The sequence below is a fragment of the Mustela erminea genome, chromosome 13, assembly GCF_009829155.1.
Source record: "Mustela erminea isolate mMusErm1 chromosome 13, mMusErm1.Pri, whole genome shotgun sequence".
Lineage (NCBI taxonomy): Eukaryota > Metazoa > Chordata > Mammalia > Carnivora > Mustelidae > Mustela > Mustela erminea.
In genome coordinates this window covers 2,526,517-2,538,543 of record NC_045626.1, presented here as the reverse complement: position 1 = coordinate 2,538,543, position 12,027 = coordinate 2,526,517, and the positions used below count along the sequence as shown (strand labels likewise).

General features: G+C 58.7%; 1 protein-coding gene and 2 long non-coding RNA genes across 3 annotated transcripts; 2 read left to right on the top strand and 1 right to left on the bottom strand.

The window, feature by feature from the left end:
* The first annotated feature begins 2,050 nt into the window (after positions 1 to 2,050).
* LOC116572282 lies at positions 2,051 to 2,826 on the top strand. Its single transcript, XM_032311156.1, has one exon. The coding sequence runs from the start codon at positions 2,185 to 2,187 to the stop codon at positions 2,824 to 2,826; it is 642 nt and encodes a 213-aa protein (XP_032167047.1). The 5' UTR covers positions 2,051 to 2,184.
* Positions 2,827 to 3,788: 962 nt separating this feature from the next.
* On the bottom strand, positions 3,789 to 9,818 carry LOC116572305. The gene is made up of 3 exons (XR_004278206.1): positions 9,734 to 9,818; positions 4,171 to 4,350; positions 3,789 to 4,042 (listed from the first exon to the last, which is right to left on the bottom strand). It is a non-coding gene; the product is annotated as an uncharacterized LOC116572305 (long non-coding RNA).
* On the top strand, positions 8,931 to 11,314 carry LOC116572304. The gene is made up of 4 exons (XR_004278205.1): positions 8,931 to 9,360; positions 9,932 to 10,100; positions 10,493 to 10,563; positions 11,097 to 11,314. It is a non-coding gene; the product is annotated as an uncharacterized LOC116572304 (long non-coding RNA).
* The last annotated feature ends 713 nt before the right edge of the window (positions 11,315 to 12,027 follow it).

Below are 12,027 nucleotides of genomic sequence, written 5' to 3'. Positions count from 1 at the left end.
GGCATTCACCAGGCAAATTATGCCTTCGGCTGTTTTTTCCCAATCATGGCCCTCAAAAAGCAACTTTTGTTTTGCTTCTTTAAGTAAAGTAATTCATTTTATTCTCGAATTGTTCTAAACAACAAAGTGACCTCTGTTATATTTATTGAACAAAACACATGATAACTCACAATACGATTTGGGTTTATGTCCCTGTTTCTACTTTTAGTTAAACTAAAAATATATGTATTTTCTTAGATTTCTGGTGGCTACTTAAGTAATATTTTTCTATTGTAGTAAAACACATAGACATAAACGTGCTATCCCACCATTTCTAGGGGTACAGCTTAGGGACAGTAGCAAGACTCACAGTGCTGGGCAACCACCAGCTCTGTCCACTTCCAGAACTTTTCCATCACTTCAAAGGGCAAATTTAAGCCCCATAAATGTTTCTAGACTTCATTAAGCAGATAAAAGAATAAGCAGCAGCTATAATGCGTGATCGAGGTGATTCATTTATTCTGAAAGTGAGACTCGGGTTTTGAACTCCGTGATGGCATGCACAGCTCAAAGCAAGACCCAGAACTAAGAGTCCAAGTTCGCCACTTCGGCTCTGACCGGGCTGCCTTCTGGGTTTGCCCATTTGTAATGGAGGCTTTTCCCTCCCTTGGTCTTATCATTCGGAGGCTTTGGCCTTCCTCTTGTACTTAATTCTAGCGGCCTTTAATTTATCCAGTGTTTTCTGTCCTGTTTTGTCCTGAAATTACTGTTTTCTCAGAGAAAACGCTCCATCGAAGAGAGCACAAGACTCCGTACGTGACAGCCGGTGTGCTGTGTTACCTCAACTCTCAGAAACTATCACAGATTTTCCCTTGGGCTGGAGCACACTTCTTTTGACCCGTGAGTAGGGACCACTCCTTGCCAGGGAGCGGAATGCAGCTGGCAGGCCTGGCTCCTCTGCGGGGGAGTTGGGGGAGGGCAGTGGACCAACAGGTTTGGGTTCCGAGTTCCACCAGTTCCTCAGAGCCCGTATCTCATGTGCCAACCTCGCTGCAGCCCACAAGCCCAGTCCCCTGGCGCCCCACTGGGACCCGCGGGAAACAGAACCTGGCAGGATTGGCTGACCCTGGCTCCTGGCCCCCCTCCCACGGGCCCGTCCGTTACCAGCACGATCCAGGACAGACGGAATTTCTCCAAGAAGGACTACGCTGTTGTCAGTCTATCTGTATCTGTGGTAGCGTAAGACTTTTCTGTGAATAACTGAAAAAAATAAGGTGTTCAGATCTCTCTTTGTAAACTGTCAATGCCCAAGTTATTTCTGGCTTTAAACATTATTTTTAATGAATACATATTTTTACTCTCTCAGAGTTACGAGCTCTCAGGGCGTGTAATAGGAGGTGTTTGGTTTCAGTTACGCACGCAGGAAAAATGCTGTGAGTCACGGGAAAGAGTAAATACTCAAGAAACACATGTGTGAGTGTGAGTGAGTGTGAGTGAGTGTGAGTGTGTGTGAGTGTGTGTGAGTGTGTGTGAGTGTGTGAGACTCTCCTGGAGTTCTTGTTATTGGTGTTCTTGCTATTACAGCGGGAAAATGGCAGAGCCAGAGGACCTGCGGTCTCCTGCAGACCAGACTAGAGCCCCAGAAGGCAGCAAGTGCAGCATGGGGTTGGGGGGCTCTGGTCTGACCATCGGAGTCTGGGGAGGGTGACCCCAGCATCCTCTCCGGCAGCGGGCCAGTCTCTGCTTGTGGAGATTTTCCCCAACCAGGACAAGGATCCGAACTGGAAACTTGCCCTCAATCCAGGAGGAGAGGGATTTTGATCTCGGTGTGCGTGGACCAGCACGTACAGCACAGCCCCAGTGTGGGAGCGGTGACGGGGGAAGAAGGGAGCGGGGGGACAGGAAGACAACACGACCAGGTCGGGCACCTTGGGCGTGCAGGAAAAGCCCCTCCTCTCCCCTGCGACATCCACACCAACCCCAGCTCCGCTCCCTGCCCCGCCCTGCCCACCCAGCTCCAGAACTAGCGACCAAGGGAGACCAACCCGTTTTTCAAACGACGCAGGGTCTAAACACAGGCTCTTCCATCCTTGGACGCGGATCCGACGGAGAAACGGGGGTTGGGCATCGGGTCAACGCGCGCCTGCAGCAAGAGGAAGAGCCTCGTCCCGCCGAAGACTCGAGCTTGAGTCAGCCCAGCCCCCGATGCCCGTGCCACCTGTTCCCGTGGATGCCCCCGGAGCGCACGGCGACGGCGGTGCGGCAGCGGAAGGAAGAGTGGCCCGGGTCACGCTGGGGTGGCAGAAGGGAGGCCCTGGTTCCAGAGGCCCGGGCAGAGGGGGTGGCGGGGGTCGCACAGTCTGGAAGAGAACAGAAACGGCATCCGGGGAACTGGACGGGGCCTGTGGCCACCACGGCTCAGAGCCCTTCTTGTTCAACCCACTGCCCGCCGCCAGCCAGCCCCAGCCGAGCCAGGAGAAGGACCCGGGTGAGGAGACGGAAGCATCCACAGACACCAGGACGCTGGCCCTAGAGTCAGCCATGACAGGGGCCGACATCCTTCAGGCGTCTTCCCAGCACCAAGAACAAGCTGGGGGAACCGCGCCGCATCTCCGCGAGGCCGCTTCAGCCCGCACGTCCTCTTCTGCCGCTGAAGAGATCGGGCCGAGGACGCGGTTAGGCGACGGAGCCCGGGCCAGACCTACCTCTTTCCACTATGGCTGGCGACCCCGCTTGCCAGGTGGAGCCGCGAGACAGAGCCTGGGCCGCCGGGCACCGGTCCTGCCTCTCCCTCTCCCCACGGGGTCGCCAGGGCCGAGGACACCCGAACCGCCTTATCGTCCATAAAACGGAGATGAAGGGGACAGTCCCCATGGACTGGTTCTGAGTTCGGTGTCTGCTGCTCAGGGACTGCCCGCTAAATTGTCCCCGCCGCTATTCCAGAACAGGCAGAGCCCAACAGGTGGAGGGCGTGCCCCTGATGTCTCATATTTCAAGCCCTGGTCCAGGGGGCTCAGGGAAACTCAAGGTCCCGTCTGTGGGGGGCACAGGGCGGCAGGTGCTCCGCTGCCCCTCCCGAGGGGACCGTCAGGAGTCCCCACAGGGCAGGTGCCTGCGGCCCACTGTGATGCGTTTAAGAGCATGGAAGGGCGCGGAGGGCCTGGGACAGGAAAGCAGTAGGTGCGGGGTCCGGGGGAACCAGGGGCGCGCAGGAGACAGAGCAGGGACGCGGGGGAGGGAGAAGCTGTCCGAGAAGCGCTCGGGGTTTTGTTTCCGGATCGCAGCTCGGGAGCACATTTCAGTGAAACGCTGAGCTGAGTTTCGCAGGCAGCGAAGGCGCCCGAAGGACGCTGCTGCCTGCTGCTCCCTGCGAAGTGCAAGGGAGCGGGTTGGGAAGAGCGGGGGCAGGGCGCCGCGACGAGGGCACGCGGGGCTTCAGGAGCGCCGCTCGCCGGGACCACCGCGCCAAGGAGGGCCCGTGCCTCTCCCTGGGGGCCAACCTCCATCTTGGCGCGTTCCCTCCTTGGGGGTCTGGATTCCTGTCTTATCCATTTGCTTTTTACGTAGGAAAACACATCACGTCACTGAAAGGGCCGCCGTGGCCTAGCCGGCTCACACACCAGGGAGAGCCTGTACCATCTTAGGTGAAAAGAAAATGTACCCTTCCGGCCTGCGGTGCCGGGCCAGAGGGGCCTCAAAACACAGAGCCCGGAACAAGCACCCTCCGTGGTCCCCAGGGCCCAGAGAGTCACACCCAAGGGCCAAGACAAAGAAATAAACGAACCAAACAAGTCAAGACGAATCTGGTATTATTCAAACATTAGTTACATGGGCTGGTTTCTCTTCTGACTGCGTTAAACTAAAAGGGAAAATTCTCTGCCTCCCAAAACTGAATTTGTCCAAAGAGATCTCTGCCCTTGAATTTGTACAACAAATGTGAGAAGTCAGTCGGTCCCGCCGGTCTCTCTGGTTGGGAGAGGAGTCCTGACATGTCATCTCCCTGACATTTTATTTTGTTCTAAGTCCTCTTCTCTGTTCCTCGAGTACACCTTCTGCTCGGATTCTGCAAACAGACATCGGGATGAGTCAGAGCCCATCTAAACGTACTGAGCCTCCCGGGTTTGGCAATTTGATTGCGTGTCCCTGGGGGTTATAAATAGCATACAGTCTCTCTGGGCGTCAGGTACTTACCAAGCAAGGGTGGGGGGCCGTGTCTCTGGGTTTGCGCGGTGACCCCTCAGGCCAGACTCAGCGTGCGGCGGGGCGAAGAGCCCGAGTTCGTCGACATGCCTGCTGCAGGGGTGCGCCAAGATGGGGTGCGGCTCTTCCCGGGAGAGGCTGCAACCTCCAAAGAGCTCCCAAACGAGGGCTCTGGATGGTGTGAGAGTATGGGGGAGGGGGCATGACGCATCCGTCGCAGGTCTAGAGCCAGGGTTGGGTGCCCTCTGGAGCCAGGCCCGGCAGAGGGACCTGCAGAGGTCAAGGCTTTCGGGGACCCCAGGATGCTGTCTGGTACAAGGGCTGGAGCTGAACCGGACGGATCCGGCAGGAGCGTTTGGCGCTCCGCCCCAGGAGCCCTGTGTCCAGGGAGAACCCCGACGACAAGTGCCGCTCCCTCCTGACGGAGAAGGCCCCTTGCTGCAGGGTCGGAGAGACAGTTCACGGCTGGCTCTGAGTGAGGAACTCGGGTCTCTGATCTCTCCTTCCTAAAACAGGACTGTCGCTCGCGGTAGCAGGACGGAACTCGCACAGGAAGGTTATACAGACCTGCGGAGAGGGGCCCACGGAAGGAGAGGGTTGCTTCCCTCTGCTCTGGGCACGAGAACATGGAAAGGGCAGGTGCCCGCTCCCGCGTGGGAGGCCCCCGCCTTCGTCCTGTGGATCTCTGGAGCCTCCCCTGCGTGGAGGCGCTCAGCGCTTCGGAGGCCGTGGGGCTGTGCCTAGGAGGGTCCGAACCATCCAGCAACGAGCCCCGTCTGAGGCTGACCTGTCGGGGGGCTATCAAAATCACCGACTGTGGCCACCCAGAATGGAAGTGGCGAGTGAGAATGGCCGAGTGACAGGATCAGAAGCCTGCAGAGTCGCGGCGCGGGGAGGAGCTGGTTGCAGGGCGGCATGCGATGACCGCGGCCCTCCTGGGGTCCCTGTTCCTCAAACCGTGCTCCAGCACCACAAAACAGTGGCCTGAGTCAGCTTTCCTCCTGCACTTCTGGAATATCTATCATCCCAGCAGTCCGTCGGATTCGGGACTCAGCTGGCACTGACGGCCGTGCGCCCTGGTCACTGTGCCGGGCCACGACGGCAAGATGGCAAGCGTCACAGTACATGAGGTGTCTTGGTAAACACGGGATTCATCCCAAACTGGCTGGAAGCAATTTTTTAAATATTCAATGGTGTAAATTTAAAAATGGAAAAATCTCAATCCCCTCCTGGACCGACGCACTCCTCGTTCCCACTTCGCCGAGGAAAACCAAGTCCTTCCCGAAATTCTCCATGACGATGAAAGCATGTATGTGCAGATATTTTTCACAGAAATAGGATCAAACCCTAAGGATGTGGCGGCTGTTCTTCAAGTAACAGTAAATCGTCCACATCAACATGAATAAACATGTCCACCGCATGGGGCTCTGTCGTTGGTCTAAGCTGTCCCTTGTCCTTTGGGGGCCCTTCGACGTTTCCCAAAGTTTGCCGTTAGGCCCTTTACTGTACGTGCTTGTGTCGCCATCTCTGCACGCTCGCATACACACACGTGTGGGACAGGCTCCTGGAAGGAAAGCTGGTAGGACGAAACACACGCGTGCTTCCGTTTTGACAGCTGGCGCTGACTGCTTTCCATCAACTAACTGTTCCTCATACCCAGTGCAGCCAGCAGGGCGGGACGGGGCCCATTTATAGCACATTCCCTGGACTTACGTCTTGTCTTTTGGAGAAAATAAAAGCTCACTTTGCCTGGGGGGTCAGGACCATCCCTGAGGCAGACCCCCAGCCAAACCTCCCCCCAGCTCTGGACCCCACGAAGCCGTGTGCCTTCCTGTTTCTTATTGTTCGGAGCCTCTACATCCAGGGTGGGGATGAAACAGATGTGACTATGACACCTGGAATCCTGCTGTTTGGTGGCCTAGACTCGACATTTCTGGTTTCTGGTTTCATCCCTGGACCCAAACCCCACCTTTGATTCTGCCCCCTTGGAGTCCTGTGGGACACCTGAGCCCCTCAACAACATGGGTGCAGCTGAGTCCACATCCTGGAAGGGGACCAGAGCTGGCGAGGCAGGACACCAAGCCCACAGAGAAGCCAGACACTGGTGGCTGTCGGTGTGGTCTTGGAGAGAGCGATTTCATACAGCGATGGAAGGATTCAGAAGCCAGATTCCGCGGATCAGGGAGTCAATGGAGGCGAAGCAGGATGGACACTCTCAAGTTGCTGGCGGTGAAGGGAAGGGGAAGGGTCGTTGGTTCTTTGTGTGTTTGCTTACGGAGACACGCAGACGCCCTTTGCTTACGGAGACACGCAGACGCCCGTCGAACTGCAGGCAGAGGAGGAATGAGTGTTTGGAGCGAAACACATGGTGAGAGCTTTAAGGAGAGCAACTGGGGTGGGGGGGGCTTCCCTGCACCTGCTCACTTGTCCAGGACTGGGGTCCCAGGAGCCTCGAGAGAACGGGGAAGACCTGGTGTCGGAGGGGAGAGCCCACAGGTGAGGGACGGAGGGTTCAGTGGGCCACAGCGAGAGTCTCAAACCAGATGGAGAGCGTCGCCATAGAGGGGCCCCGATCCACACAGCTTTATGACGTGAGCCCGAGGACAGACAGATGTGGAAGCCCCAGACCAGACCCAACTCCCTGCACTTAGGACGGCACCAGGCATCCAGAAGGCGCTCAATTGATATGAGTTGAACAAACGAGCGTGTGAAAGTACGTGAGAACATCAAGGCTGTGGCTTTACACTTTTCAGTGTCTCAGTGTGCCCCTCAGTGTCTCAGTGAGGCGCAACCAAGTCCTGCCCCTCAGGGATGACAGGGTGGGGGAGGGGCGGGCTCAGGTCCTGGGCTGAGTTCCTGAGTCACAGGGCCTGTGGATTCTCTGTGGAGACGGTGAGCCCAGGCCCTGGGGTGCCACAGGGCGGGAGTGCCGGAGCTCCCGCGGCCTGGCCCTGGACTTCTCTTAACCAGGAGCTAATGCCTTTTTGTTTCCCTCTGGACAGTCCTTGAGCCCTGGAGAAGCCCTGGTCTGTTCAAGACAGTGGTGGCTTTGTGCTTCTCTCTGAAATAAAACTTTTATCCTAAAAGAAAAAGAAAATGTATCCAATGCAGATGTCATCATCCCAGAGCTCAGACGGCCCCAGCCCTGGCTGGGAGGAGGAGGAGGAGGAGGAGGAGGAGGAGGAGGAGGAGGAGGAGGCAGCCTGGGTGCGGGAGGAGGGGTGCGCAGAGGCCTGCGCGGCTCCTCTTCCCCTTCTGGATTCCTGTTGAGCCGCACCGCCCAGACACAGGAAATCTAACTCCCAAACGTGCCTTTTCTTCCTTCCCTCCCCCAGCCTTCCGGTAGGGAGGACCTGAGCGCGGCCCCGGGACAGGGAGATCTGGAGGAAACGGGCAGAGGCTGCGGGCCGTTGACAAAGGCTGGCCAAGGGCCGGAGCGGCCTCGGGTGCGCGCAGGTGCGGCCCCGCGGGAGCCTGGGCTGCCTGTGACCCGGGCTCGCTGGGGGGCCGCGGGCGTCGGAGCGCGACCCGGCGGGGACAGGCCGGGACTCCTGGCCCCGCGCCGCGCCCCTTAACGGGCCTCTCGGGCCTCACTCGGCTCCCACCTCCGGGCAGCTTCGGGACCTGCGGGTGACGGGCCGCGGCCCCGCGCGGGGAGGTCGCAGGGCCGGGGCCGCAGCGACGGCGGCGCCGCGATGGTCTCGGGCCCCGAACGGCAGCGTGACCCGGAGGCCCGCGCCGTCGCGCCAACAGCGGGCGAGGCCCGGGAGCGGCGGGCAGGGCTGCGGCGGGCGCACCTCGGGGCGCGGAATGAGGTCACCGCCCGGGAGTCGCCGCGACGGGGGCCCGCGGGGGCGGACGGCGTCGCAGCGAAGCGCCGCGCTCAGGACTTTCCGGTTTGTCCTCCCGCAGGGGCCGCGGAGAAGACGCGGGCGCCGGGCAGGGCTGCCGAGCGGGGGGCCGGGGGCGCGGGGGGCCGGGGCGCGGGGGGCCACGAGGACGGCGGCGCGCGGGCGCAGGGCCGCGTCCCCGGGACAATGCGGAGCTTGGGAGCCGCGCTCGGCTCCTCCTCCCCGGGGAAGGGGGCGGCGCCGGCAGGCGGTCGGCCCTCGGCGGCCTCTGGGCTCGCGGGGCGGGGCGGGGCGGGGCGGGGCGGGGCGGGGCCCCCGAGACCCCAGCGCCGCGCCCCACCCCCTCCCGAGCGGCCCCGCTCCTGGGCGGCCTCCACGCCCCACTGCGCCGCGGCCTTTGTCTCGGCGGGGGGTCGCGGCGCCCCCTGCCGGCGGGGTCAGCGGCGCGGCGGGGGGTGCGGTCGGCCGAGTGCGGCGCCCGCCGTGGCTCTGTTCGCGGCGACAGGCCGAGGAGCGGCGGGCGCGACGACACGCGACGCGCCCCGTTTTCCCTTTTCCAACACGACGTCTGCGCGCGACCTAAGCCCTTGGGTGCCAGGATGCGGCACAGGCGCTCGTGGGCGCCCGGCCCGGCCCGCGCCCCGTCCCCGGTGCTGCGCCCTCCGCCCGCCGGCCCGCGCGCACAGCCTGCCGACCCTCCCTGGAGGGCGGCGTGGAGGCGGGGGCTCGCCCAGGGACTGTGCCTCCCGGAGAAGGCGGCGCCCTCCCAGCTCAAGGTGGCCCGGGAAAGGTGGGCCTGGGTCCCCCCGCCGGGACCGTCCTCTCTGCAGCCCTTTCTGGAGGGCCTCGCCCTGGCCAGCGCCCCGCCCTGGCCAGCGCCCCGCCCTGGCCAGCGCCCCGCCCTGGCCAGCGCCCAGCACCCCGCACCCCGCACCCAGCACCCCGGGGCGCTCAGCGAGCAGGCAGGTGCAGTCACAGCATGAGCCGCCCTGCCCAGGGCATCCTCGGCCGCGCACCTGTAACGGAGAACTGTCCTATGAGAAAAGCCGCTGAGTGAGGTCACGATGGAGGACCCCGCAGAGTCCCCGCACTCAGGACAACGTGCGCAGCGCGATTTGCTCCTGAAGCTGCCGGCATGAGCTGCGCTAGTCCTTCCTGGCGGCCCTGCCGGAGCCGGAGGATCAGGGCTTCCACCGGAGGAAAAGGGCCCCTCGAACGGCAGCGTGTTCGGTTCTAGCCAAAGACACGGGAGGCGCCGTGTTCGTGTTTCCCGGCTGAAAACCGTGTGCCTTTCCGTGAGGGCGCTCGGATGGTCAACACGCGGTCCCTGGTGAGCGGAATGAGGGCCACAGCCCCGTCGCTGGTTCAGGGGACAATCGAGTAACCTCCGGCTGACAAGTCACGCCCTCACTGGATACTCTGATTATCTGTTCAGTTAAAAACCAGGCCCCTGCGTCCTGTTTGATCTGCACGCCCACTCTCCCCTCCCACTTCTGAGTTTGTTCCCCGGGGATTAGAAGCACACTGTTGACTCCTGTCTCCTGTGCTCTGAATTGGAAACAAACACAGGATCGGGTCTAACCTCAAATGAGTGGGTAGCAGGCGAGTACCCGTCACAGGAGATCACAGTCCCTTATCACACCCACGGCTCATCTCTTTAAAAACAGAAATATCCTGACTAAGGCTAGGAGCGTCAGGCTTACCTGGGTTTCCTGCTCTGACTGCAGAGGTTTCCAGCGAGTTCTGAAGCGCTGGAAACCTTTCTGCTCTGAGATTTCCGAAGAACCGTTTCAGCAAAACTTCAAGTCACTGAAAGGAGAGTGAATTCCGCGGGTACAGAAGAGTCATGTTCAGTTCGAGTGAAATTCATTCAGCCTTTGTCCCACAGATGTTCCCTGCAGGCCTGTGCCGTGTCAGGCGCGGCGGGCTCCCAAAAGGCCAGGATTCCCTGGGGGACTCGGACCCACGTGGCCGATGGACACCTCGGGCCTGTGTGCTGCGTGTGGGCGTCTCTGCTCCGCACAACATGGTGGTGTGACTGCGAACCCGCCAGTGTGCACTTCTAGGAAGGTTTGTTGTTGTTGTTGTTGTTTTTGTTTTAAAAATCAGACTCCAACTGCTTGTTTAATCTAAATTTTAACACTAACCTAGAGCTGTCTAAAACACGTTATTGGCGGTTAAGAGATGATAAGTATAGTGTCTTGTTGCAGGCGAAGAATAAGAAAATCCAGTGCCCCCTTTCCATGCAGGGCTTGTCTGTCTGCGGTAATCCCAGTCCCTGCCCCCCTAATGAAGAAGGCTCCCCCTCCTCCCTCGGTGCCCTCATCCCTGTCCGGTAAACAGCTACTCGCAGCTCCCATCCCTCTTTGTTCAAACAAACAATCGCCTTTATAGCTAAGAAGAAAATTAGTATCAGGTGAAAGCCTCATTTTAGGGTGCTTAAAGCTTTTCCTTTTTTCCAGGAGAACGAAGTACAACAGTCATCTCAAGAAGAAGAATCCACATTCAAAGTCCAGAAAGCAACAGGACAAAGGTCTGCCTTTAATGACGCATGGGCACACTTGTGATTGAATTTTAAATATTGTGCTTTTCTTCTCTTTAACTTCCTAGCTGAAAAGCTGCAGCCCCGGGGAGAGAGGGTGGTCAAAGGTCTGGGGAGTCAGAAACCCCCCGGTTGCTGTCTGACCTGCCGGCTTTGTTGCACTGAAGGCAGAGCCTTAGAGATGGGGGGCTGGGTTTCCTCACCAAATTAGGGGATTACATTTATAAATGTCACAGTAGTGCTTGGAAATGAAAGAGGAGCTACAATGTGCCCAGAGTCCAGGATTCCTTTCCAGGGGAAAAGGAATCTCCTCCTGCTTGACCTCGAGTGCAGAGGAGAAGCATCATCTGGTCCGAAACTGAAATCCCCGGGGCAGGAGGGAGAGACTTAGATACGTTATTCTGTGACATGAATGCAGTTCGGGTCTGAACGGGAGGAGTAACCGTGGACGGGCACGTCCGTCGGTGAGCCTGAAGGGCGGTGGTGCTGCACTTTAATAATTTTGTTCTTTATGTCTTTAACAGTTACCGTCCGGAAAGTCATCCAAACAGACCAATGAGCCGAACCTGTGCTCCCTGGCGTTGCCGGACTCCGGGCAGCACCCGACCTGGACCCATCGGGTTTCCTTCTGGCTCGCGGTACGATCGGGTGTACTCATGTTGTGCTCTAATATAGCAATTTAAAACGAGAGATTAAGAAAGAGGGGGGTGCCTGGGTGGCTCAGTGGGTTAAAGCCGCTGCCTTCGGCTCGGGTCATGATCCCAGGGTCCTGGGATCAAGCCCTGCATTGGGCTCTCTGCTCAGCGGGGAGCCTGCTTCCTCCTCTCTCTCTGCCTGCCTCTCCACCTACCTGTGATCTCTGCCTGTCAAATAAATAAATAAAATCTTTAAAAAAAAAAAAAAAAAGAAAGAGGGAAGATTTTTTTGTGTCTCAAAATAACATTTAAGATTTAGAGTTAGTGGAATCCAGCAAGTCCAAGAAGCAAACATTGCTCCTTTCTTTAAGGCACAGTGATGGACACCAGGTGACGCAACTGCATTTTTTTGAAGTGGAAAATACAGGCTAAGTGAGGAATGAACTCTTGTACCTTATAATGCTCTTAGACACTTGGCATGCAGAGCAGCCTCAGATCAGACACGAGACAAATAAAAAGAGCAAGGAGGGGGAGATCTATGTGTCGCGACTGTTAGGACGACCCTTGACCAGAACCAAGGTGCTGCAGGGCTGATGACAGAGGCCGGTGCAGGCTGTCCGGGTCTCGTCCCTTTGGGGGGCTCTCGTCGTGCGTCTAGATGTGTGAGCCCGAAATAGCACACATGGGGCTCTGGCATCCGGAAGTTTCAGGCGGCACCAAGCCGGGCTTACAGGTGGAACCCTTCTGGATCTTTGCTTTGGTTGGGGACCGAGAGACAAATAGCAGGACGGGGGACTCTCACGGGATTTCCCCACCCAGT

Excerpts from the sequence above, each read along its gene's own strand:
- LOC116572282 (XM_032311156.1), top strand. The coding sequence starts at position 2,185 with ATGCCCGTGCCACCTGTTCCCGTGGATGCCCCCGGAGCGCACGGCGAC.